The 26,606-nt window shown below is 34.6% G+C and overlaps 1 protein-coding gene and 1 long non-coding RNA gene across 2 annotated transcripts; both read left to right on the forward strand.

Moving 5' to 3' along the window:
• Positions 1 to 17,976: 17,976 nt before the first annotated feature.
• LOC112696447 (ankyrin repeat-containing protein ITN1) lies at positions 17,977 to 21,619 on the forward strand. Its single transcript, XM_025749220.3, has 3 exons — positions 17,977 to 18,769; positions 19,664 to 20,073; positions 20,492 to 21,619. Exons 1-3 carry the CDS (start codon positions 18,271 to 18,273, stop codon positions 21,308 to 21,310), a joined length of 1,728 nt encoding a protein of 575 aa, XP_025605005.1. The 5' UTR covers positions 17,977 to 18,270; the 3' UTR covers positions 21,311 to 21,619.
• A 396-nt stretch (positions 21,620 to 22,015) lies between these two features.
• Positions 22,016 to 23,498, forward strand: LOC140173437 (uncharacterized). The gene is made up of 2 exons (XR_011862249.1): positions 22,016 to 22,743; positions 22,824 to 23,498. It is a non-coding gene; the product is annotated as an uncharacterized lncRNA (long non-coding RNA).
• Positions 23,499 to 26,606: the final 3,108 nt, after the last annotated feature.

Genomic DNA, 26,606 nt, shown 5'->3' on the forward strand with positions numbered 1-26,606 from the left:
AATTAATGAAAGATCAAATGGTTACTTTGATAACATATTAAAGTCTTAATAAAATATCTTGGGGAACACTAAACCCATTGCGAAATAGTGCATCTCGCAATACCCTATAATCTGCAGCTGAACCCTCCCAACCCGTCAGTACGTAGATAAATTGCATATCAGGAGCAACCACTCCAAGCACATTGGTTGTTATGTCACCTTTTCTGTTATGATATCTAGACTTATCAGCCTCAAGGACATTGACTTTGATATGAGTACCATCTAAGGCTCTTAGGCAATCCTAAAATTCAAAACAAAGATCAATTAACTCAATCCTAAAGAACACCAACCATATGAGATTTAATAACATTAGCAAAATAAATTACCTTAAACTATTTCCATCGTTCATCCATTTTATCCTGGCTAAATGGTTGAGATTTCTTCAATAAGAGATTATGACATCTCAAAATAGCAAGCAATACATCATTAAACTGCCTACTAATTGTTTCTTCAGATTTCACAAATTGTCTCTTTATTACTCTAATTTTGACGTCATGTGCTATAATATGTAAAAACATGGCAACCATTTCTTCCACACCCATATTCCTACTTGGTTTTAACTTTCCAACCGTTTTAAGCATGTTACACAATGTATGAAAGGTATATCTATCTATTCTTGTGTTTTCTATACATACTAGATCACTAAAATAAATAATTGTATCAACACTAACATCTCTTATTACTTGTCTACTATAACTATCATTCCATTTTCTTTTCTTTTTTTTTCAATTGCAATATAATCAAAACATATCAAATCATCAACAACTTAACCATAAGGTCATTCATTAATTTGAAATGTAAAATCAAACAGGCAATAACTTTCATCTTCTGTTTAGGATGCATTCTGCAAAAAAAATATTAAAATATTTAGCTAGAAGACTAAACTATTTATTTATTCTATGTAAATTTTTTCTATTATTTAAAAAATAAAATTAATAGCCATACTTCAAATTTATTCGAAATATTTAGCTTATTGCATAAATTATAATTCAAAGCTAAACAATGAGATCAGACCATAGAGATATACATTTAACACTTAACTTCCCTTTTCTACATTATCATTACTTGAATACTAAAAGAGGGCATCTCATTTGCTCTTTCAAAAAATCATAGTAACTTTATACTAAAAGAATGATAAGCAAAATTAAAAGAGAATAAATTAAAAATATTATAATGTGAAACATCAGAAAACTTGATACAATACTATAAAATATTAAGCTCAATTTAAGAACACTTAAAAATGATTTAAAATTGTAATTCAAAACTACAATTGCAACTGAATTTACCAACACACACTCAACTACAATCTCAATAACAATAATAAAATTATCTGATTAGTTCCATGGCTTTGTTTCCATTAATAGCAACAACTCTGAATACCAATATATACAGTCAAGTATATACATTCATAAATGAATAATTGAATTTATATAAGGGTTAGTGATTGCACATTATCAAGAACAGGATATCAGTAATAACTGAAAACTCAAAGGAAGTAGATGCATAGATTAAAGGAGCTTGAAACAGGGCCAGTGAAGGACTTTATTAGATGATTTATATAGTTTGTATAAGAAATAGTTATAGGATATGCACATACGTATATATTTCTTTTTGTTAAAACTGTGTCTCGAGTTACATCTACAAATGATTCTGACATCGAAAATATTTAAAGCCCATAAAAATGGAATGAGATCAAGAAATGCAAGTCAGAATTTAAAAATTTAAACAAGCAATGTGGCAAAAGCAGATAGGAAGGATAATCATATCTTTGGTACAAAATTCTGGTTAGGAATTGAATTAAAAAATAATATAGAAATTGAATTAAAAAATAAAATTATTAAGAGAAAAATAAATGTTGTTTATGATATATATGTGGTGTGCATATGGAATGACAGAATGGGCTAAAGAGACAGAGCAAAAGTCTAATATAAAGGGATACTAAGTTACTAATAAGTTAGTCTATATTGCTTAAATTAAACATAGCTAATATATACAGAAGAATATATATCATACCCACAAATGGTAAAAACCTTCTAGTGGGTCTTTTCATTACCTGAAAAATTAAAGTATTATTTGTTATTAGAACACATTAACAATTAAGTACCTTATTATTTAGAAGTTAGAACTTATTAGAACACAAATTAAACATGGAATGGATGACATGTCATACAAACCTCAGAGCCAGTGACATGGTCATGGATCTTGGCTTCAGGATCAGCACATGACACCTGATGCATGCAAATTAAAATAAATAAATAAAAGGGTAACTTAAAGATTATTTATTTGGATTCCTCAGCTCATCAATATTTTAGAGCACTACTACTTAGTACTATATTCTTTATCTTTGCCATGCAGAAGAGCAACTTCACAAGCATGATAGTAAGAAAAAATTGTAGAGAAGCTATCATTTTCTTCTCCATTATTATGGACTCTATGTAACTTGAAATGTGTCTTGCAGCTAGCTACTACTAATATGGTTTTTACAGTGCTAGCTAATTCTTACAATTGTAATTACAATTACATCCTTTTTTTCTTGTTACTGTGTAAAGAGTTGTATTAATACTAAGAATCAATTAATAATGAGTGTCTTATAAACATTAGACAACAAAAATTTAAAAAATTAATTAAATTCTGAAAGATATCCTTAATTAGAAAATGGATTTATGTGGATGAGTATTATTTAGCGCAGATAAGAAATGACAGGTGGAATTGTGAAGGCATCAAGTAAGCATGCATGTAGAATTGTATATTATTAGTTGCACACACAAAGATATATGTACCTGAAAATAAAACAAATTTAAATAACACAGGATACATGATATATTTTTGTATATTTTTTGTACCTCTAAAATAAAGAACACAGGATACATGAGACAAAGCACTAACTTAGTAAGTACAAACTCTCTATTCACCAAAAGTTACTACTTGCTACTACCTGATAATTATATTTTTCTTTTAGCTATGCTGCAACTTGGACAAATAACAAATATTAACAAATAGTTATGCCAATTATAAAAGCTTCCAGCAAAACTAAACAATACCATAACCAATAACCTTTTACACCATGGAAACCCAATTTTCAATATGAAACTAATGGCAATGCCATGGCTAATCAAATGTTCTTGAAACATCAAAGTAACAAAGATATTAGGCATCAAAACAAGACAAAGAAAGAAACATTAACAAATTTAAAAGATCAAAATTCAGCAATTATTATATAATATAAGATTAAAAAAAACGACAACAAACAGAAAGTGATCTTCAAGTTTTGATCAAGAGATGAAACTATATGCACCACAACAATTTACAGATTAATATATGCTATAACACTATATGCACCACAAAAATTAAAAAAAATCCTCAATTTATTTGAGAAATAAAATAAACATAGTTCAAATCAGAATTTCAGCAAAAAAAAAAAACAAAGTTCAAACCACAGAGTTCAGCAATTTATTTGAGAAATAAAATAAATATAGTTCAAACCACAGAGATAACCAAATATTGCCACTGAAAAAATAAATCAGCATCTATATATCATGAAAAAAGAATTAGGATGTATCAATTAAAACACTTCAAAGACGTAAATAAACTCATTTTGAATGAACTAGTAGAAACCGAAAACCTCAGAAAATGTTGTAGCAATCGAGCTCAGACAGAGAAGAGAGACCAAACGCGAGCACGTGGTGCAGAGGATCCGGCTAGAGGCGCGACAGCGACAACGGCAAGCATACAATGGCAGTGAACCAACGTGAGCTGCGATGATGGAACACGAACACGAATGAACGATTGAAGTGAATTTCCTTCTAGAATAAGGTGAGGGGTGGCCGTGCAAACTCAAATCGGTGGCGAGACGGTGTTGACGCCGGTGGAGGGAAAGAAGCTCGGCTAGGTTTTAGTTTCGATGGGAGAGGGGCTCTGCTAGGGTTTGGGTTTCTGATCAAATGAGGAGTAAAAATCTAAAAAGAAGGGTTGGAGTGAAATTAACAAGGGTATTTTGGTCTTTTCACTTTATGATACACATTCCATTCTCATTGGAATTAAAGATAACTAGGGGGAGATGGGAATGAAATGGGTTGGATTTTGATTCTAGGGAATAAAACATACCCAAGAATAATTTTTTAAATCTTGAACCAAACATGGGAATAAGATATTCCCATCTCAAAATTTCTAGAAATATACTTGTATTCCCTCCAACCACACACACCCTCTGGGTTTATGAGCTAACGAGTTATGGTTAGTACTATGGTGCTCACACAACACCTCAATCCTTTACTGATGAGACTCCGTTCAGGCTTACTTATGATAAAGAAGCAGTAATCCTAGTAGAAAATGGAGAGCCTAGTCCAAGGATATTGATCAGAAGTGTGAATGATCGCATGATTCCCAAGCTTATTGATGAAGTAAGGTTAGCAGCTAACTCATCTGAGCAACCATTAAAGTAGAGGGTTGCAAAGGATATAATACTAAAGTCAGACACAGGAACTTCCAAGCTACTAATGCCGATACCTCAGGAACTCATGAAAAGCTTGCCCCCACTTAGAAAGGGCCCTTCACATTTAAAGAAAATTTGGGTAGAGGGGAATACAAGATAGAGAACCTTGATGGTACTGAGGTTTCGAGAACATGGAATGCAGTTCACCTCAAAAGGTATTATTCTTATGAAGTTTTAGTGTTACAATAAAGACACTATTTTCTTATTTAACTTAGGTTTTTAATGAGGCCTTCTCAAATTTTAATTTGTACTTGTATTTGACTTTATTATCACGCAAGAAATTCGCCAAATATAGTCAGATTTACTAGCGAATTTACTAAAAGAATCCGTCAGTAATTTGTTTACCATCAGATTTAGTTTCGGAATAAATCTGATAGCATAAATTTTGATGGTAATTATTTACCAGCTGATTTTTTGTCTGCCGTTAATTACCGTTGAAAAATTCCACTGGTAATTTTTACCATCTATCCCTGGTAAATTTGAAGGTAATATATTATTTACTAATAATTAAATTAATAACTACTGGCAAATTTAACCCATGATAAATCCGTCAATAAAGTTAAATTTTAAATTTTTTTTAAATAATCCGATCCAATTTCAAATAACAATTTTAAATAACAATTCTAACAAGAAATAAGTCTCAATACAAATGTAGATCTTACATATCACATTCTAAATGAAACAAATCCAACATACAAAGATAAATGACATATCCAATCTTAGTAAAAAGAATTGTTTCTTAGAAAAATATTGTGGAATCACTTATCCACATACGAACAACATAGTATTTAGAAAAATATTGTTCCTTTCTATTTCTTATTTTTTTAAGTTGCAGTTTGTAACACAAAAGGCAGACCTTTCAATAATTCTTTAACAAAATAAAAAAGTAGCTCAAAAAATAAAAATAATAAAAAAAAGAGTAGAGTGCAATATAACCTTGAAGAAAATAGAGTCCCAATAACACCCATTGATTATCATATCTATACCAAGTGAGACACAATGATAGCCAAGGAATAATGCTCTTTAATTTCTACATTTTTCAAACTCATAACTGCTATAGTGATTTCATCTTTCTCAACTTGATCAGGAACACCAATTAGCTGTATAATGGTATGAACAACACAAAAAAACATAAATATTAATTGTAAATAAGTATTATCTAGCATCCAAGTCGAACATTATAGTATAATAGGAAAAAGATGGAATTTAAGCAACCAAACCAAGATAAAAATATGAAGATTCATTCTACTCCCTTTACTCAAGCAGTACAATGCTAACATTGTGACATACTTTTTCTTTAAATAAATCCACCATATTATTTCAATAAAAAAATTTACAAACCACTAATAAGTCAATAATCAAGTGTTCTCTTCTTCCATGACTTCAAATACAATTGAGCTAAATTTTTCATTATTTTTCTTTAACATTCAAGATTTGATTGCCCATAATTCATTGTCCTTCCTTCCCAATTCCTCAATAAAAGTAACATATACATATACAATAGGATAAAAAGGATTAAAAATGGTAGCTTCTGTTACCTGATAGCAAGAAAAAGGAATTTCAACAGTTGATTTCAACCGAGCATTTTCAATAATGCGGGTATCAACAGGTTTCAATCTTCTCCTTTCGACATTACTCTTTCACGCGCCTAACCCAATGCAGAAGGAAGAACCACGAAACCCAGAACCCGCATAGCCATTAAAATCCGAAAATGGAACCTTTAAATCAAAGGAACCAATGCGAAGTAACGTAGAAATATAGGAGTGAGGACAACCTACCTGGAGGGAGGAAGAAGGTAGCTCCAATGACACAAGGAGAAGTGGCGGCAGCAGTGGCTAGAGCGACAAAAATGTTGGCGACAGAACTACCAACGCGATACAAGGAGCACCAACCGAGTCCACACAGTCTTTGGATGCTATTAGTGGTGGCTGACGTTGGCAGAGGTGGTTTAGGGAGGGGGGAGAGAGAGAGGGAGAGAGAGAGAGAGAGACAGAGAGAGCAGTAGGTTAGAGGGTACGCGATTCAAATTTAGGGCAAGATTACTGTCAGATTTATTCGCCGATAACACTTTGAGAGTGACCAAAACGTAGCATTGCACTAATTAGGGTTACTGGCAGATAAATCCACCGATAATGTTCGCGCCAATTTTTTTCCTCCAATTATTACCGGTGAATTTACCGTCCAAAAATCGAATCCGACGGTAACTTTTTTACCCGACAAATTTATTACTAAATCCGCCGATAAACCTTTCGCTAACGTCTGATGCTAAATTCAACGATATTTAGCATTTCTCTTGTAGTGGATAATGTCAATTTATTTCATTATGTTAAAATTATTCTGAGTACTTTGAGAATCATTCAACATAAAGAAGCAGTAATATCGTTAAAACGGTAAATAAATATTTAAAGCGCAATAAGCGTTAATATTGGAAAACGGTAAATAAGTATCAAAAGCGAAAGACATCAAAATAGATATCAAGATTAACAAGAATTCATAAGCATAAAATCAACAAAATAAAGAAAATAACAAGTAAAATTAAGAGAGAAAAGATGTAGTACCAATAAATTGCAAGGAAAACTAAATCAATACAAGATTAAAACCTAAATCTAAGATAAAATTAAATCTACTCTACCCTAATTATAGAGAGACGATAGAGCTTCTCTCTAGAATATAACCTAAAGCATATTCTAAAACTAAACATAATTGCTCTCTCCTTTATTCTTCTTGAATTTGGCCACTAATAGCTTCATAAATGAGTTGAATTGGTCTTTGGCAGGTCCAGAAATCGCCACAGCGTCTTCTCATTAATGAGTCACATGATTGCATTCGTGCGTACGCATGCCTGACCATGCGTATTCATGGTTGTAGAAGAATGCAATCATGTGTACGCATCAATTCCTGTGCGTATGCATGGATGTAAAATACTCCAAACTTCATTTTCTCATGAATTTTTCACTTTTACATGCTGTTTCCTCACTCCTTCAATCCATAATTGCCTTCTAAACTTGAAATCACTTCATTAAACACATCAAGGCATCAAATAGAATTAAAGTAAATTAAAATTAGCAAATTAAGGACCTAGAAAGCATGTTTTCACTCTTAGACACAATTTAGGAAGAATCCATAAATCCATGCTATTTTAGTGAATAAATGCAAGAGAAGTTAATAAAATCCAGCCAATTAAAGCAAATAAATACCATGAAATGTAGATTTATCAACCGTACAGTTATGATATTTCAAGGAAAGAAAAGTTTGAATTTCTTAATGCTAAAATAAAGTCTAAACCAACAAAAAGATTCCCAAGAAAATGAAAAAGAGTTGTTGTCAAACAAAATAAAATACTAAGTGCAATAACTTACAAAATTTTACAAGATCTCTGTCACTTTTCCATTGACTACTTTTTTGAATACTGTAACACCCTACCACACAGAGCCTTACGCTTAAGTTATAAAGCAGAGGTGGCGAAGTATTACGACCTCTAACAGAAAAGACCTATACATATATATAGTTAAAAAAATTTATAACTAGGAGTCTTGAAAAAAAAAAGCTAAACAAAAGCGTAATAGATGTCACACCACACACATACGCATAAGTGTAAAATGGATATACACAAGATAGAAAAGAAGGACTAAAACACACACACACACACACACACACACACACACACACACACACACACACACATATATATATATATATATACAGATCAGTGTTGTAATATACAGATATCAAGCTCCAGACTCGACCTGTGAAGCTAAGGCCGGCCAAAGTATGTAAATGTCACACACACACACACACACACACACACACACACACACACACACACACACACACATACATACATATACAACCCAAAATACGACTCTAACTATACAACCCAAAATACGACTCTAATTACAAAATAGACCCCTGTTTCTCCATATTAACCTCTAAGAGAGACAAAATATAAAATACAAGGTGCGAAGAACAACTATGAACATACATATATACAAGTGATGCACGAAATTGTGATCATCAATGGCGCCATCAACATGGTACGCTCAATTGCAATCTCAACTCTTTATCACAACTTCGCACAACTAACCAGCAAGTGCACTGGGTCGTCCAAGTAATAAACCTTACGCGAGTAAGGGTCGATCCCACGGAGATTGTTGGTATTAAGCAAGCTATGGTCATCTTGTAAATCTCAGTCAGGCGGATTCAAATGGTTATAGAAGATTGATAATTAAAAGATAAATAAAACATAAAATAAAGATAGAGATACTTATGTAATTCATTGGTGAGAATTTCAGATAAGCGTATAGAGATGCTTTGTCCCTTCCGTCTCTCTGCTTTCCTACTGTCTTCATCCAATCCTTCTTACTCCTTTCCATGGCAAGCTATATGTTGGGCATCACCGTTGTCAATGGCTACAGTCCCGTCCTCTCAGTGAAAATGTTCAACGCGCTCTGTCACAGCACGGCTATTCATCTGTCGGTACTCGATCATGTCGGAATAGAATCCAGTGATTCTTTTGCGTCTGTCACTAACGCCCCACAATCGCGAGTTTGAAGCTCGTCACAGTCATTCAGTCCTTGAATCCTACTCAGAATACCACAGACAAGGTTTAGACCTTCCGGATTCTCAAGAATGCCGCCATATTCTAGCTTATACCACGAAGATTCTGATTAAGGAATCCAAGAGATATCCACTCAATCTAAGGTAGAACGGAGGTGGTTGTCAGGCACACGTTCATAGGTGAGAATGATGATGAGTGTCACAGATCATCATATTCATCAAGTTGAGGAACAAGTGATATCTTAGAACAAGAATAAGCTGAATTGAATAGAAGAACAATAGTAATTGCATTAATACTCGAGGTACAGCAGAGCTCCACACCTTAATCTATGGTGTGTAGAAACTCCACCGTTGAAAATACATAAGAACAATATCTAGGCAGGGCCGAATGGCCAGCCTCCCAGAGAGGGTTCAATCATAAAAACATGATCAAAAGATGATCCTAAGATCTAAAGTGATCAAAAGATGAAAATACAATAGCAAAAGGTCCTATTTGTAGAGAACTAGTAGCTTAGGGTTTACAAAGATGAGTAAATGACATAAAAATCCACTTCCGGGTTGGTGTGTGCTTGGGCTGAGCATTGAAGCTTTCATGTGTAGAGACTTTTCTTGGAGTTAAACGCCAGCTTTTGTGCCAGTTTGGGCATTTAACTCCCATTCTTGTGCCAGTTCCGGCGTTTTACGCCAGAATTCTTGAGCTGACTTGGAACGCCTGTTTGGGCCATCAAATCTTGGGCAAAGTATAGACTATTATACATTGCTGGAAAGCCCAGGATGTCTACTTTCCAACGCAATTAAGAGAGTGCTAATTGGATTTTTGTAGCTCCAGAAAATACACTTCGAGTGTAGGGAGGTCAGAATCCAACAGCATCTGCAGTCCCTTTCAGCCTCTGAATCAGATTTTGCTCAAGTCCCTCAATTTCAACCAGAAAATACCTGAAATCACAGAAAAACACACAAACTCATAGTAAAGTCCAGAAAAGTAAATTTTAACTAAAAACTAATAAAAATATAATAAAAACTAACTAAAACATACTAAAAACATACTAAAAATAATGCCAAAAAGCGTATAAATTATCCGCTCATCAATAAGTACAACCAGAAAGCTAAACCCAAATATAGTTCTTCACTTCTTGAAAGTCTCCAAAGGAGCATTGAGGTGCCTCCCAACCTGTATCTGAAAAATAACAATATATGTATAGAATGAGAACCGGGAGTTCTCAGCATAATAAAGGTGCCTGCATAGTTAATATAAAAGGTCTCGAAAAAGCCAGAAGTAATTCTAGAACTTCGACACTCAGATATAAACTTAAGATCCAACTAAATCAGAAATTTGTTAAAACTCTCTAAGGTATTCAAATTCTAATCTAACTTCAACCCAATATTTCACTTTCTGTCTCCTCCAACCCTCTGAATCACCAGTGGAGCTAACCTCAACACTCCTCCACCATTGAGGGATCTCTCAGACGCAAACACATATAAAATAGGCAAGAAAAGTACAAGTATAGATAACAGTTACAACAATGAGATCAGATAGAGATAATCACAGATAAACAATCAGGCAAACCGAAACAAATGAAAACTAAAAAAATCATACAAATACATATGATGCATGCTTGTCCTACTAGTCATGAGGTCACGCATCGGTTATGCTGCCAGAATCTGACACATCTGGTAGCTAACTTGGATACTATCTCTCGGTTGCACATCTCCAAGAGGCATAAAATTAGGGAATTAGTGCCGTACCACCTTCTTGTGAAGGCATACACCAAGGAAAATAAATCGGGGGATTAGTGCCTTACCACCTTTCCCTAGTGAGGTCGTGTCATACTGGACAAGGAATTAGTACCCTACCACCTTGCAGACAGAAAGAGAGAGAGAATGTGGGGGAAAACGTCAAAGGATTAGTGCCTACTACCTTACTTAAATCCCACAAAACACAAATCACGAAGAATGCATGGGAATGAATCGAGGGATTAGCGCTCTACCACCTTTTCCACATCCAACTCATCACAATCACAAAGAATGCGAGGGAATGAATCGAGGGATTAGTGTCTTACCGCCTTCCCCACATCCCACTCATCAATATCCTTATTGCCATTAATTATGTCTCATTCATTCTCAAATTCCCTATTATTCATTCACATTCATTCAAAACTCATAATTAAACTCAATCCTCATCATTCATCTTCTTCATAGCCAACCTCGTCATTAATCATATCTCAATTCAGTCACATTTCATTATTGTTATCATTATCTTTACCAATTATTCGTTACTTAGCATTATCAATATCTCATTGGTTAATTATCATTCCACAAATCCTTCTCAATATTCTCTTAACTCATTTAACTTATTCACCCTTGTTCTAAAACCCAAAAGCTTGCTAATGGACCCTGAACAAGTGTTAAGAGGTTTGGAAAGCTAACAAGTACATTTAAAACTCAAAAATACCAATTTTCTAAAATAAGATGGTCATACATACGCATGCCACCCCATGCGTACACATGGGTTTAATTCTGACAAACTTGCATATGCGAGCACCTCCTGCATACGCAGGTATTCATAACAAAGGGGGTGCCTCGTGTATGCGTGAACATCGTCGCGCACGCTTACCTTTAAAATTTGGCTTTTCATGCGTATGCATATCTCATGCATACGCATGATTGTAAAATTTGGAAAAATCACGTATGCATCCACCTCATGCGTATGCGAGTGTATAAAACAGAGAAGATTCTCGCGTACGCATGCATGTGTCAGTGTACCCATACATCACTTTTCTCAGAAAAATTGTTAAATTTGGAGAATTCTATTTTACACACCCAACTTCACATGTGCATAACTTTTCCGTTAAAAATTGTTTTTAATCCATTCTTCAAATGTTGTAAACTTCACGAATCCAATTTTATTTCAAAATAAGTTTTACAAGAATTGAGAGTTCGAAAGCCAAGTTATGACCCGCTAAAATTAGTCAAAAATTAGTTTTTACCATTTTTTTACCAAAATCACTAGTTTCCAAACCATACTTTCACAACTAAAACAACTCCAAGGTTCTTAAACATGTTCATACACTAATTTTTCTTACCATGACATGCCAGCATAGATAATTCACCCAATCCATTCAATTCAATTTCTCAAACTCACCCTCAACTTTTAATACATCAACAAATCATTATTATCTTATACTCATGAACATCATAATCCATTACATACAAGCTCATATACTCATCACAATCATAAATTAACACATAACAACTTATCACAATCATAATTTAACACATACCAATTCATATATCCTTCATAAACAAATCATATGCCATACATATATCATTTAATTCATTCCTACCTTATAGTCCTCTAGCCTAAGATTTTACGTGACATTAAACATTAACCATAAGAAACTAAAACCATACCTTGCTTGTTCTTTTCTAAGCTCAAAATGCCATAAATTTCAAGCTTCCAAGACTCCAAATCAATTTCAAAGAGTTTCAGCCACCAGAGCTTGAATCCAAGCACACCAATTTGCCAAATTCCACTTTAATCTGACGCCTAATCAATATAATCCATTCAATTTCACTATAATCAACATAGGGTTTACCAAATTTTAATAATTCACAAGGGTTCAAGGGTTTCTTATCGTTCTCATGGGTAAACGAAGCAAAACTCAGTAATTTTTCGCCACTAGAGCACATCTGACATCATTAAATCACAAAATCTCAAAACCCATGAACCTAAAATTTTTGAATTTGAAGAAAGAAAGGCTGGGTGAGAAATTGTAAATTTCTTACCACTTTGTTCTCATAAATTTGAAGAGAATTTCAAGATGAACACGTGACTACTGACGGCTTGTCAATCGGAGCTCTAAATTAAAAGATACATGAGATTGAAATTTGAACAAGGGTTTAGGTTTTTCTTTCTCCCCTCACCCCCAAAGCCCAACGTGTTCTTGGTGATTTGGGAGAAAATGGCTTGCATGTTATATATGTTGGGCCTTGGACCCGTTTTAGACCCGGTCTAATCGGTTTGGTTCGTTGATCCAATTTTGAGACAAAATCTTTAAAATTAGTGTTAAAATTCATATTTTAATTATTTCTACTCTTCTAAATTATCAAATTTAATTTTCTAATTTATTTAAATAATAATTAATTTATTTATTAATTATTTATTAGTTTTAATCTTTAAAATTAGAGTTAAAATTTATATTTTAATTATTTTTACTCTTCTAAATTATCAAATTTAATTTTTTAATTTTTTTAAATAATGATTAATTTATTGGTTAATTATTTATCAATTTTCTGGAGTTTACAAATGCACTAAGTGATGACAGGTCCAAGTCAGGAGCGATTAATTGCATGTTATGCTCAGCATTGAATAACCCATCTACAGCAGCTTGTTCAACATGCCTGACTAATTTGTTGAAGGATTCGTTCTCCTTTATCAACTCAACAATTTGTTTGTTCAAATTCTTGATTTTCATGTTAGAAATCTTCTTTGTTTCTTCCAAAGACTTCACTTTTTCTTGAAGTGTAGTATTTTCTTCTTGCAAAGAGGTTAAGGAGACATTAAGACTTTGAATTTGAGTTGTTGTGCTCTTGAGCACTTTTTCTTTTGTCACATACTCAGAGCGAAAGTTTGAAATTTCTTTCTCAACATCTCTGATATAGGTGGCTGAGCGAAGTAGCATCATCTGAACCCAGGGCAAGGTATCTTTGAGAGGCATTTTAGCTAGTCTCGACTTCGTGTCTTCAATTATTAGATATTCATCAATAAAATTAGGAGATTGAAACTCTTTCTCTAAAATACAACCAAAGAAGATCGAATGAGGGACTCCACTTGGTTCAAAATTGACTTTTACTCTGGTTTTATGCTTCTTCTTCTTTGGAGTGTTGGTAGGAAATTTTCATTCAAGTTATGGATTTCGGAACCCTTCTCAAACTTTGGAGGAGGAGGAAGGTTACTCATTGTGGCTGATGAAAAAACTCTATCACCTCCACCAGGATTAGTCAGAAGGTTGGATCCAGAAGCCAATCTTCTCCTCATGGAAACAATGACTTCAAGTCCTCCTATCATATATACTAAAAAAAAGTTTCAAGTTCAAAATTACATACAAAAGAAAAAGAAGATAGTCTAACAAATTCTAGTAAATGGTCAAAGTAAGTTTACATTCGAAAGTTTTTATGGGAATATTCATTCTTCTTAAGTAAAGCACCCAATCTTGACCACATGCTAGTACAATAACAACTAAAAAAAACACACGAATGAAATTTTATAAATATATAATTCTTTTTTCAAGGATAATACAATAGGGACTAGAAAAAGGTTAATGAGTTAACCCCTTTCAACTTATCTAGAGAAAGAAGATAAAAATTTAATTCCACCTAGAGAAAGATCAATCCATAAATGAAACTCTAAATTATATTTTTTTATCATTTATATCATAGTTCACAACCCAACAAAATATGATACCTCTTGATAGTTAAATAACATTCTAACAATGAATATAAAAAATGTGATCCTTTAGGTATGAGGCATCTACTTAATAAATAGCATATATAACCAAAACTCGAGAAAGATAATTAAAACTTAAAAGGGATTGGCGGTTATTGGAGATCAACTGATACATGATAGCAGATACAGTTAAATAAATTATTGGATTAGACTAGCATGATGGTGGATATTTATATAAAATTAAAGTCCAAATCTAGCATCAGTGATTAAAATGGTCGGGATCAAAAACTCAAAAATCACCATTTATTTTGAAGACTTCAAATTAGAGATGCGATCCTCTTCTCACTTGTTATTTGCATTTTTTATAGATTTTCTCCAAGACTACAAAATATGTATCAGGCGACTATTTCCAACTAGAGAAATACACGTGATTGTATCACGAACCTAGTCGATATAAATTTGACAAACACAAAAAAAGTCATATAGGTCCAAAAATGCCATTTCAAATTTTTTTCTATCACATACAAATATTAATGGACTGAAATTAATAAATGTACCAAAAAAATGGAGATGAAAAATTAAAACTGCAACAGCATGACTAAGAAAATTTAAAGTATACCTCATATATAAGCAGTTCTAACAAAATAGTCAATTTTTAATAAAAAAAAATGATGAATTAGTAATGCTGAATAATGTCTATTTTCCGAGCTTACAACTACACCTGTTTTTTTTTTTAATAATGAATATTTCTACACATTAGGATAACATGAAGTATATTTATTGTGTATAACTAAAATAAAAATGCTACAAAAAGATTCCAAAATTAATTAAGATACTTTTTTGCTAGAAAAGATTAAGATTTTCAATTCTCATGGGACATGTGTGATCAATTAATCCTTCCCATGACATAGGCCTAACAATCTTATAGAAAACAATATTGAACTTTAAATTGATAAAAATAGACAACTTTACATGATGTATCCTTCAAGCTTATGTCTCACAAAATGTATTAAGATATCTTTAACAACATATAACAATTTTTTTTAAAAAAGAAAAAAAAGGGACAAAAGTATAAAATAAAATAAAAATTATGGTGCAAAGATAACAGAAAAACATCCAAATTCACAAAAAAAAAATCATAGAAAAAAGTAATTAAAAAAATGAAACTTATGTAGTTTACAAGGGCAGAAATAAAGCACAACAGTATAGAGGGCTCGAAAAGTGTAGTGTGGCGACAGTAAGTGGTGACGGTGCTGAGTGCAAGCGGCGGTGACAACAGCCACGGTAATAGTTATGGGGATGGGACGAGACAAATGTCTCATCTCTTCAAAATTGTTATTGAAACAAAAGATATAATGTGCAAAAAGCAAAAATAGAGGGGGGCAAACTTTTAATTATTGTTCAGAAATAAAAAATACAATTCTATTTGTAAATATTTTATGTTGGTTAATATATTTTTTATCAAAGATAGTTATTTCATTAATGAAAATATTGGTTCAATAAAACTAAATGCAATAATGACAAAAATGAAAAAGATCCACCACAAGAAATCTAACACTCATTTTAGAATCTAGTTCTCTAAATTGGGAGAAATTAGCAACCTTCGGGCTTGTTCAATACTAGAAGAAAGGGGTTTTCGGCATCCATCGAAAATGAAATAATTTTGAGCCTTCCAGTTCAGCCACATGAAATTGGTCATCAGCTCCATTTGGTCTTCACCATCTTTGCTCTTTCTCGTCTTGTCGAGAACTTCAACCCATCATCACCAAAATTTAATGTTTGATGATGGAGTAGACAGTCCAATCAACACCTCAAAACTTTCAATAGCCTAGACAAGACAAAATATAATGATAAACTATTTCATTCTTTACGCCACACGAGGGCAATCTGGGCGCGTTTTTTTTGAAGTTGATTTTCTTTTTCATAGGTAGAGTGTAATGCATTAGCTTCCACAAAAAAAATTCTTATTTTGAGTTGGTTTCTCAAATTTTAGATACTAGACTAGAGTACATTTACTTGGCACTGCTCCAGAAAAAACTCCAGAGGAGGATGATTGAATTGGAAAGCGATTATGTAACCATATGCAATAGAATAGTTTCCATTTTGTTCCAGTGTCCAGATAACTATCCTCATCTCTCTGGATATTTGTATGTAAAATTGCTTCTGCTACTACTGAATTGAAAATGTCGATAATTAGTTGTTGATTCCGTTCACCATTAGGAAGAAATTCAGAAACCCATGTTGGAATATAATCTGTATTAGGAATAAGGTTTGGGATAATAGCCACGAATTCTTGGATCCAAAAATCATCTTTAATTCTGATCAGATTGTCTCTTCGAATTTCTATAAAATGTCTTTTTCCGAATTTTTTTCTTTAAATATTCTCCCAATCTTAAGAGGAGTTAGTTCCCGTCTCAGCAATTAGAAAAATAGTAGTCCTAAAATATTTATTGTTCAACATCTTGTAAATTAGAGAATAAAGACGAATTAAAAGTTTCTAACCTTACTTTTTGTTAGCATGACAAGATTGAATATTTTTAAATCCTTAAAATTAAGACTCCTTTACTCATCTACATATAATCTATTAACTAATCCAATGCATTATTCTTTTTGACCTTTTTTGGCTTCACCAAAATTATATTATGACTCTTTGTATTTTATCTAGTAGCATCTCTAATAACTTTGATATGAACTTCGTTCTCCGAGATTAAGAGAAGAGTTATCTTCTATTGCTGTAATTTATTATTCATCCTATTTTTAATGTAGCTAAAAGTAGCTCTTTTGAATTTCTGAATTATTGCTAGTAATTCTAAATACTTATTCTCATATTTCACGAGACACTAGAAAAGTATTTGAAAAGTGGTTTCCGATAAATTCTAAGATATTCTTGTTAAAGAAGACAAAAAATTTATTCAAGTTTACCATTTATCCACTTACTTTCTTATAAACCGTTAGGATTCTAATGAAACTTTGACAATCTTTTTTAGTAGTACGACAGAATAAGATAAAATTGTTTACAAAAAATAAATAATTAACTCTAAGACAACGGTGAATATGTGATAAAGCCTCAATGCAATGAATGTTATTTTTACATAAAAGTGAGAATAATAAATTCGTAGTCTAAATAATAATATTATATTCTTATCGACAAATAGATATTTCAAAAGGTTAAATAAAAGACAAGAAGAAAAAAGAAAATATTTAAAACATAAATATTAATAAATTGTTAACTAAAAAAATTATAAAGATTGAATCAAATTTTATTTATTTATTTATTTTGAGCTCAACACTAATTAAACAATAATGTTATGTAAAGAAGATCTAATTGTTTTGTTATAATTTTATTAAATTTTTATTATTTAAAAAATTGTGATGAAATATTTATATTTGGTAAAAAATTTTAATAATAATAATAATAATAATAATAATAATAATAATAATAATAATAATAATAATAATTGATAAACAAAAAAAGGTTAGTTATCTTCTATGGGATAAAACACAACAGAAGAGGTTATGAAGAACGAGATTTGCGTAGGTGAAGTAAACAGAACCAACAGGAACCCTCGGAAAGCGAGTTTCCTCTTATGGTGCGAATCACCGTCAGGCGTTGTGGCGTTGCGTTGTGGACGATTCTCGAATGGGGCTACACCCGAACCCCACGTCCCCAGCACCACCACCACCGTAAACGTAGCCTCCATCCACATTGCATGCGGCCGCCGCCACCGCCACCGCCATGGACCGCTACCCCTACTCCGAGCCCACCACCCCTGCCTCTTCCGTCCCGAGGGAAACCCTCTTTGTCTCCAACTCCAGCAACTCCCTCGTCTTCTCCAACTCCGGCAAGTCCCTCGTCGTCTCCGCCTCCGGCTCGCGCTTCGATCCGAGGAAGAAGTATGTTAGGCAGGTAACCGGCCGGCACAATGACACCGAGCTCCACCTCGCTGCCCAGCGCGGCGATGTTACTGCCGTTCGACGAATCCTTGCCGAGATCGATGATCAGATGACGGGAACCCTAAGCGGAGCTGAGTTTGATGCTGAGGTGGTGGAGATTAGGTCCGCGATCGTCAACGAAGTCAACGAATTGGGAGAGACGCCGCTGTTCACGGCCGCCGATAAGGGACACCTGGATGTCGTTAAAGAGCTTCTCCCTCACACCACCAAAGAGGCCCTTTCGTTCAAGAACCGTGCCGGCTTCTCTCCCTTGCACATTGCCGCTAAACAAGGTCATAAAGGTATGTGAATTTCGCTGCGTAATTTTGTTCAGTTTTGTTCTATTTATCTATATTAATAGCTTTCTAATCATTTTCTTAATTCATGTTTCTAATTATATAACTGAACATTTACTTGAGAGAAGGAACTGTATTTATGCTTATCTAGTTTTTTTTTTTTTCTTTTTCCCCTAATTTGTATTCTGCTCTCCTAGCTATTGGATTGGCTGTGGGACCTGCATGGTAATATGCGCCCCTATGGCCACATCCTATCCAGAAGTGTAGGCAAGTCAGATTAGTTTGTGTAAATATATATGTACAAGTATACATTTTTATTTATTTATTTATTTTTCCATGTATAGAATGAGAGAAAGAGGAACAAGCAAGAATATTGCTATCAAAAGGAATTCAAGCATAAATACACTGAGTAGGAGTGTGGTTAAGTGGAAAGGGTTGCATGGAAAAACTTTAAAACTTTGTATAAGTTGTTTCTTCCATTGATGTGCCTACAAGTTAGAGAAAGATTAGTTATTGTTCTCGATACCTCGGTTGTAAACCAAAAAGAAGAAAGACAATTCATGATAAGATATAATGCAGTGTTTGTTCTATGTACTTACCCCATTTTACAGAGAAATATTATTTGAACGATTGATGGAAATTGTTTATAGTGAAAAATGTTTAGTCGAACATTTGTTAAATATATATATTTATTTTTAAAAATTTGATAACTTTTAAAAACAGTCCGCATGGCTAGAAAAGAAAAATAAAGTTAAGAAAGTGAATAAATTTAACCAACTCCAAAATTACTCCTAAAAGAGTATTTTCAGAAATTTATATATCTCTATGTCTTTATATTGTCAATTTTCATTTTGTTTTTTAGATTCTATACAAGTTTTGAATTAAATACTGTTGTTGCAGACATTGTAGAGGTGCTTCTAGACCATGATCCGGAGCTAAGCAAGACCTTTGGCCAATCAAATGCAACCCCTCTTGTCACTGCAGCTATGAAGGATCAAGCGGATGTTGTTGAGCTGTTGCTTAACAGAGATCCTAGCTTGTTGGAGATAGCTAAGTCCAATGGGAAGAACGCACTCCATTTATCTGGTCGGCAAGGGCACGTTGCTGTGGTGAAACTGTTGCTGGCCCATGATCCGCAACTCGCTCGGAGGACCGATAAGAAAGGACAAACTGCTTTGCACATGGCTGTGAAGGGGACTAGCTGTGAAGTGGTGAAGATGATTCTTAATGCAGATCCTGCAATAGTCATGTTGCCTAACAAGTTTGGAAACAATGCATTGCATATAGCCACCAGGAAGAAAAGGGTAGAGGTATATATATCATGTGAAAAATGTTTTTTAAACATCTAATTTCCTCCCAGTCCAAAATCTTCTAATACTCAAACTCCTACTTTTCATTCTTTGATTTATTTAGATGTCAATAAACACTTACTTTTAGATGTACAAATATGACAATTCAAATCACATTGTTTAAACTTAATTTGAAGGATGTTAATAGTGTAAAACCATAAGGTTATAACTCATAAGGATCGTCAACATTCCCTATAGTCTCTGTTTCTTGTATTTGGTTTGTGGATTAAATATGTATCTTTTTGAACTACATTATGAATTTGAATATGTATCTTAAGATTCTTAACTATACATACATTCAATTGTGTATTACTATATAAACAAAAGTACAACACAGTCACTCATTAGCTTAAAAATTTTGATAAATAAAATCATGCAGATAGTGAATGAACTGTTACTTCATCCTGACACCAATGTGAATGCCCTATCAAGAGACCAGAAAACAGCTCTTGACATTGCTGAAGGACTTCCAGTGTCCGAAGAATCCTGGGAGATAAAAGACTGCCTTGTCCGTTTTGGTGCATGTAAATCCAGTGACCTCAAGCAACCAAGGGACGAGCTGAGGAAAACTATGACACAGATCAAAATGGACGTCTCCTGCCAGCTCGAACAAGCCCGGAGAACAAGCAGGAATGTAAGCGGGATTGCGAAGGAGCTGCAGAAGTTGCACCAAAGCGGAATCCATAATGCCACAAATTCAGTAACCGTTGTGGCCTCGCTGTTTGCAACGGTTGCATTTGCAGCAATCTTCACTGTTCCTGGTGGTGATGATGATTCGGGCAAGGCCGTGGTGGTGCACACTGCGTCCTTCAAGGCCTTCTTCATATCCAATGCTATTTCGCTCTTTGTTTCACTGGTTGTTGTGGTGGTTCAGATCACGGTTGTTAGAGGGGAGACAAAGTCCGAAAGGAGAGTTACAGAAATTATCAATAAGATGCTGTGGTTGGCTTCAGTTTGCACCTCTGTTTCATTCATGGCGGCGTCTTATATAGTTGTTGGTCGCCGCAGCAGGTGGGCTGCAATCCTTATTACAGTCATAGGGACTTTTGTAACGGTTGCCGTTCTTGGCACCATGACTTACTTTGTGCTGAAATCCAAACGTCTCCGAAGAGAAAGGAAGAAGTTCAAAAGGATTAAAACATCTTCTTGGCGGTGTTCAGATTCTGAAACTGAAGTGGATCCAATTTACGCTATCTAGTTCCTGAACCCTGAACTTTAAATTCTAACTACAGCATGATTTTGTATTTAACAAACACTGAAAAGGATAACAATGCTTTTCCAAGGTTTCACGAGCTGAGAAAAAGAGAGATGGCTTTTGTGGAAGTGAGTGGCGGCTGCTTTTTTGTTTCCACAACAGGGCATAAGGGAGACAAATTGGTTAGTTGATCTCTCTTTCAAAAGATTGATTTCACACCAGGTTTCCTTTATCCCTTTATGGTATATTATTGTATTTGTTAAAACAGTTCTGATTGCTTTGTTAAATTTAGGACGATTTTGCAAATACAAACTTAAAGCGTTATATTAGACACCAACATTAAAGTTGTCGGAATTTATAAACCAACAAATAAATGTATATTTTGAACAAACTGGTGGGGTGTAATTTTATTATAAATATATATATATACCTTACAAAGCAGCAATGTGGTATGAGGGCTAAAAAATTGTTTGAGTTTATTATTGGTGTTTTAGTTGGAAATAGGTGCAGTGTGTGTATTTACAAATTAGTGGAGTGTCAGAAGGCATTTTCAACAGGCGAGGGGACGTGTTGCAATCAGCACGTGGGTGGGCACGTGGGTGGGCATGAATGCCACGTGACGAAATATGGTTGTATGAGACTGCAATGCGGGGGCGGGGTGGGTGTTGAGTCAGCACGGGGGAGGGGCGTGTTACGCGTGGTGAAGGCTGGTTGGTTGGTGATGCAACATGGGGGGTGTATTGAGTGCTTCGCCTATATAAGGCAAAGCTCGGTACCATTTTCATTGCGATGAAGAGTGTTCTTTGATTGTTCTTTGGGTGTTCTTTGAGTGTGTTGTTAGTGTAATGGAGGGTACCGCAAATTTGATAGTGTATCGCAGCGATGAGATTATACGAGATACACATGAGAGAGTGAGGTTTATGTGTCAGAATCCGTTTTTGTTTGTGGTTTTATGCACTATGACATTCATCAAGTTTCAAAACGGTCTTTGTCAAAACATGGAGAACGGTATATTGAGGAGAGTGAGCAATATATTGTACCGGTATCCGGTTATAGTTTTTGGTGGTCTAATACAGTTTGATATCATGCCGATCGTTGATGAAGAGAGTATGCAGAATATGTTCATCAGCAAACTTAGATGCAACAGCCATAGATTGAGCCGTATGTTGAGTTTAAAACGTACAGGCAGATGAGATTCAAAATGATTGATAGAGCTGTAGTGTACGAAGGAATGAACAGTAATAGCGAAGGGGATTTCGAAGCCACTTATGAAGCTGGTGACAAAGACGAAGATGGTGACATGGGAGTCGAGGCAGCAGCAGAGAATGTAGTGGTTTATCCCGCAGTTAGTTAACCGATAAATATCCCATCTTTTATGCGTAATTTAGATCTTGACATCATGAATGCACCGGAATTTTAGGAATATGCAAACATAGGTACGTGATGAGTGAATAATGCGTTTTTGTTAATTTATATTTTGGATGGATCAATGAATGATGATTTCTGCTTTCTATAGGTGTTGCTGATCCTGAGAAGGGAGAGTTTAGGATCGGAATGGAGTATAGTTCTAGAAAGTCTGTCGTCGCAGCAATCAGAAGTTATACTATTTCTAGAGGAATCGACTACAATGTTTATGAGTCTGAACCACAGACGTTCTATGCAAAATGCAAGACATATGGGCGTGGGTACAACTGGCTTATCCAAGTCAGCTTGATACGAAAAAAAGGTTGTTGAAAAATAAAGAGATACAACGGTAGGCACACGTGCACCATGAGAACGATTTCAAAGGATCATTCCATGTTAGACTCGGACACAGTTGCTGAGGCTATAAGGCCATTGGTTGAGACTGACCCGTCCATCAAGATCAAATCTATAATTGCGGAAGTCCAATCAAGGTTCAACTACACCATCAGTCACCAAAAGGCTTGGTTGGCAAAGTAGAAGTCCGTAGCCAAAACTTTCGGTGGTTGGGAGGATTCTTACTGAAGGTTGTGGTAGGCTTAGAGAAAGGGGGTTGAATCTATGTCTTTCTTTTCGTAGCTGTTATAACCCTTTTTAAACAAAACTTTCAAATCTGATTCTGTTTGTACTCAGCAGCGGAAATTTATGAGACAATTTATTTTTGTCTCATGAATATCAGAAAAACAGAACACAGCAGAGAATAGAAAAGCTAACACCAGCATATATTCTAGTTCGGTTGCCTTGTGCTATGCAACCTACGTCCAGTCTCCTCTACAACAATGGAGGAATTTCCACTATAGTTAAAAGTATTACATACACCAATTTCACACTCAAGTTCTAACCTAACTTGACATTGGCTATGCTAACATCTAACTATTCACTCTTAGTGCTAACCCAACTAAGAAAAGGATACCAAACAGGTACAAGATACAAGACACTTAACCAACCTAAAGAAATCAGAAAATAACTCTAGGCTTTTCTCTCAAGTGTATCACTCAGCCTTTTTCCACTCATGGCTTTTACTTGAGCTTTCTCACAATGCATTTTTTCACAAGAAATTACAGAAAGATAAACTTAGAAAAGTACATTACAATCAGTAAAACATGAAGGAGATTGACTTCATCAACGGCCTTTGTGCTATGCGAAAACCAGATTAGCAAGCCTCTGATTCAGTTCTTCTTACTGGCAGAATGCACCTTTGATTAGGTTACACTGTCCAGTTAGTTGAACTCTCTCAAAGAACACTTCTCAGAACAAAACCTCAATATTCTGGTTATCTCTCCTTGGTTTCAGAATGAACACCAAACTTCTTTTATCTCCTTGCATGTTACTTGGTTCTTCTTCCAAGGTCAACACCTTGAGCCTTGAGCTTCACCAACCCACAAATTCACTTTTCCTCATTAAACCTTAGAGTAGAAACTTTTTCTTTTGACTCCTTCATCTTCGCCAAAAGTCATAAAGCAGCAACCACAAAAGCCTTCTAGTGATCAACTTAATCTGGACCCTTGAAAACCAACTTGGTCTCCAAGACAAGTTTGAGACCGTGGATACACAACAGATTGGGGCTGAAGGCAACTTTTCCTTATATGCCATTTTCGGACTTGCAGAGAGTTGGAAAGAAGAGAAGAAGATCTGATGCATGGAAGAGGAAATAGTTTACCTTTAATCTTGACCTAAGCTTGATTTGGTTTGAACTGGATGATTAGACTTCGGCCTCTCAAACTTGATCTTTCTCTTTCTTTCTTCTTCTGTGAATGGCGTGTGGAAGAAGCTCTTTTTCTTTCTCTTTCTTACTTTTCTGAAACTCTGATTTGACTAAGACAAAAGAGAGAGAAACGTTGCTTTGGTAAGAGAAAGACGGAGGGAATTGCTTGCTGAAGAAAAATCGGGCTTGGATCGGGTAGTGATATGCTTGGCCCATTCTGATTTCTTCATCTTTGTTTTCTTATGGGCTTCGTTTACATTGTTGGCCCGTCAGCCTTGTTTTATTTCTCATTCTATTTGGGCTGTAATTCACATTTTGGCCCTGCAATATTTTATAAATAATTAGTAATATGCAATTATAATTAATCAACACTAATTATTCATTTTGCACAAAAATAATGTTTGTAATCACTAATTAATTTAGTTAATTTCTTAACTCAACAATCTCCCCTTTGAAGACAAACATGATTTAAGCAATAATCAAAAGGAACTGAGTTTGAGTAAGGTTTAGAAACTCCCTTTAATTTTTGTCATTTGCTTTTGTGTTGCTCCCCCTTTCCTTTTCAAGGTTAGCTTCCCCTGGATTTATGCTTTCCTCTTTGTTCTTGTTTTACATTACACTTAAAGAGAGTACAGTGAAGAGCTATACACATTAAATAGGCAACACCATATAATCAGCACACTCATTAAGCTGATATCATTAGCAAAAGCAACATGTGAAATCAAGTTTTAATGCAGCAAAGCCAAAAACTTATCCTAACAAATTTTCCTAACACATTTTACCATCCTATTGTCCTACTCCTCCTTTTGTCATCAAGGGCGGACAACAAGCAACATATTGAACCTGCAGAAAAAAGTTAGACCATAGTCTAAAGTACTGACTGAACTAACAAAAGTGCAACAATATTTAGAGTTATTACAGTCATCCAAGATAAAAATAATTCTAAAGTAGCTAAAGAAACAAAATTCATGAGACAAAAAAAAAGAGAGCAGTAGCAGCAGTTTTCATGAGACAATTCTTAGGCATCAGAACCATTCCCCTCTGAAACAGCTTCTTCCTCATCTTCAATGGCCAGATCTCCATCCTGGTTCAGGTTATCAATGAACTTCATAAATACAGCCACTCTATCCCTTGATTTTCGGAGGAAATTCTCATGCTTGCTAGCTAGCTTCCTTTGTTCTTTGCTCATGGCAATCATATGATTTGATTGGGAGACAACTCCTGGACCACATCCTTGACAATATTCAGCAGAGCGGATTGCTTCCCAGTAGAGATGGAAGTACCCTCGGTGGAAGGAGGAGGAGAGTCATCCGGAATGAACTCTTCATCATCATCATCATCTAGAACCACTCTCTCAGATCGAGTTAGTACTTTTTGCTGTTTCACTGAACCACCCCCTTTTAGGTATGAATGTCTATTTTCATAATCCTCATTTGACAGGTCAATACCAAAATGTTCAAATATGCAAGTTAAAAACATGCCATAAGGTAGTGCTTTATCTTTCTCACTTCTCACAGAATCAAACATGTATCTAGCCATCAAATAGGCAAAAGAGATTTCTGTTTTAGTGATTAGGGCATACAAAACAAGTGTGTCCGTTTAAGAAACCCTTTGATATGAACCACTTTGAGAAAGTAAGATGTGGTTGACAATTCTGTGCAACTGAGCACGTTCATATCCTAGGGCTTTGTGAGTAGGTGTGATGTCGTTGATTAAGGAAACATGTTCACAGATGTGAGCCAAAGCATCATGAAAAGAGATACCAACTCCTTCATCCCACTTTACAGATGTATAAGCACATGGCCCAACATCAGTGTACTTCAAAAAATCACTGATAGTTTCATTATTTAAAATAATGTCTCTGCCCTTAACATAAGAGTGCACACTTCCTTCATGGTAAGTCATGTTGGCATAAAATTCTTTGACTAACAGAGGATACACAGGTTTTTTGATTTTGAAAAGGTGATTCCAGTCTAAAAATTCCAAATTTTCAACAAAAGGGAATCCTTTCTTTTTCAAGCTAGGTAAATCCACAAGAAAAGAGGGACACAGAGTACGATACTTAATAACTCCGTCATAAAAGTCATGGTTCATGGCTGATTTGAAACGATGAGGGTTATAGTTTGAGTGAGA

The sequence above is a fragment of the Arachis hypogaea genome, chromosome 6 (genome assembly GCF_003086295.3).
Source record: "Arachis hypogaea cultivar Tifrunner chromosome 6, arahy.Tifrunner.gnm2.J5K5, whole genome shotgun sequence".
Classification (NCBI taxonomy): domain Eukaryota; kingdom Viridiplantae; phylum Streptophyta; class Magnoliopsida; order Fabales; family Fabaceae; genus Arachis; species Arachis hypogaea.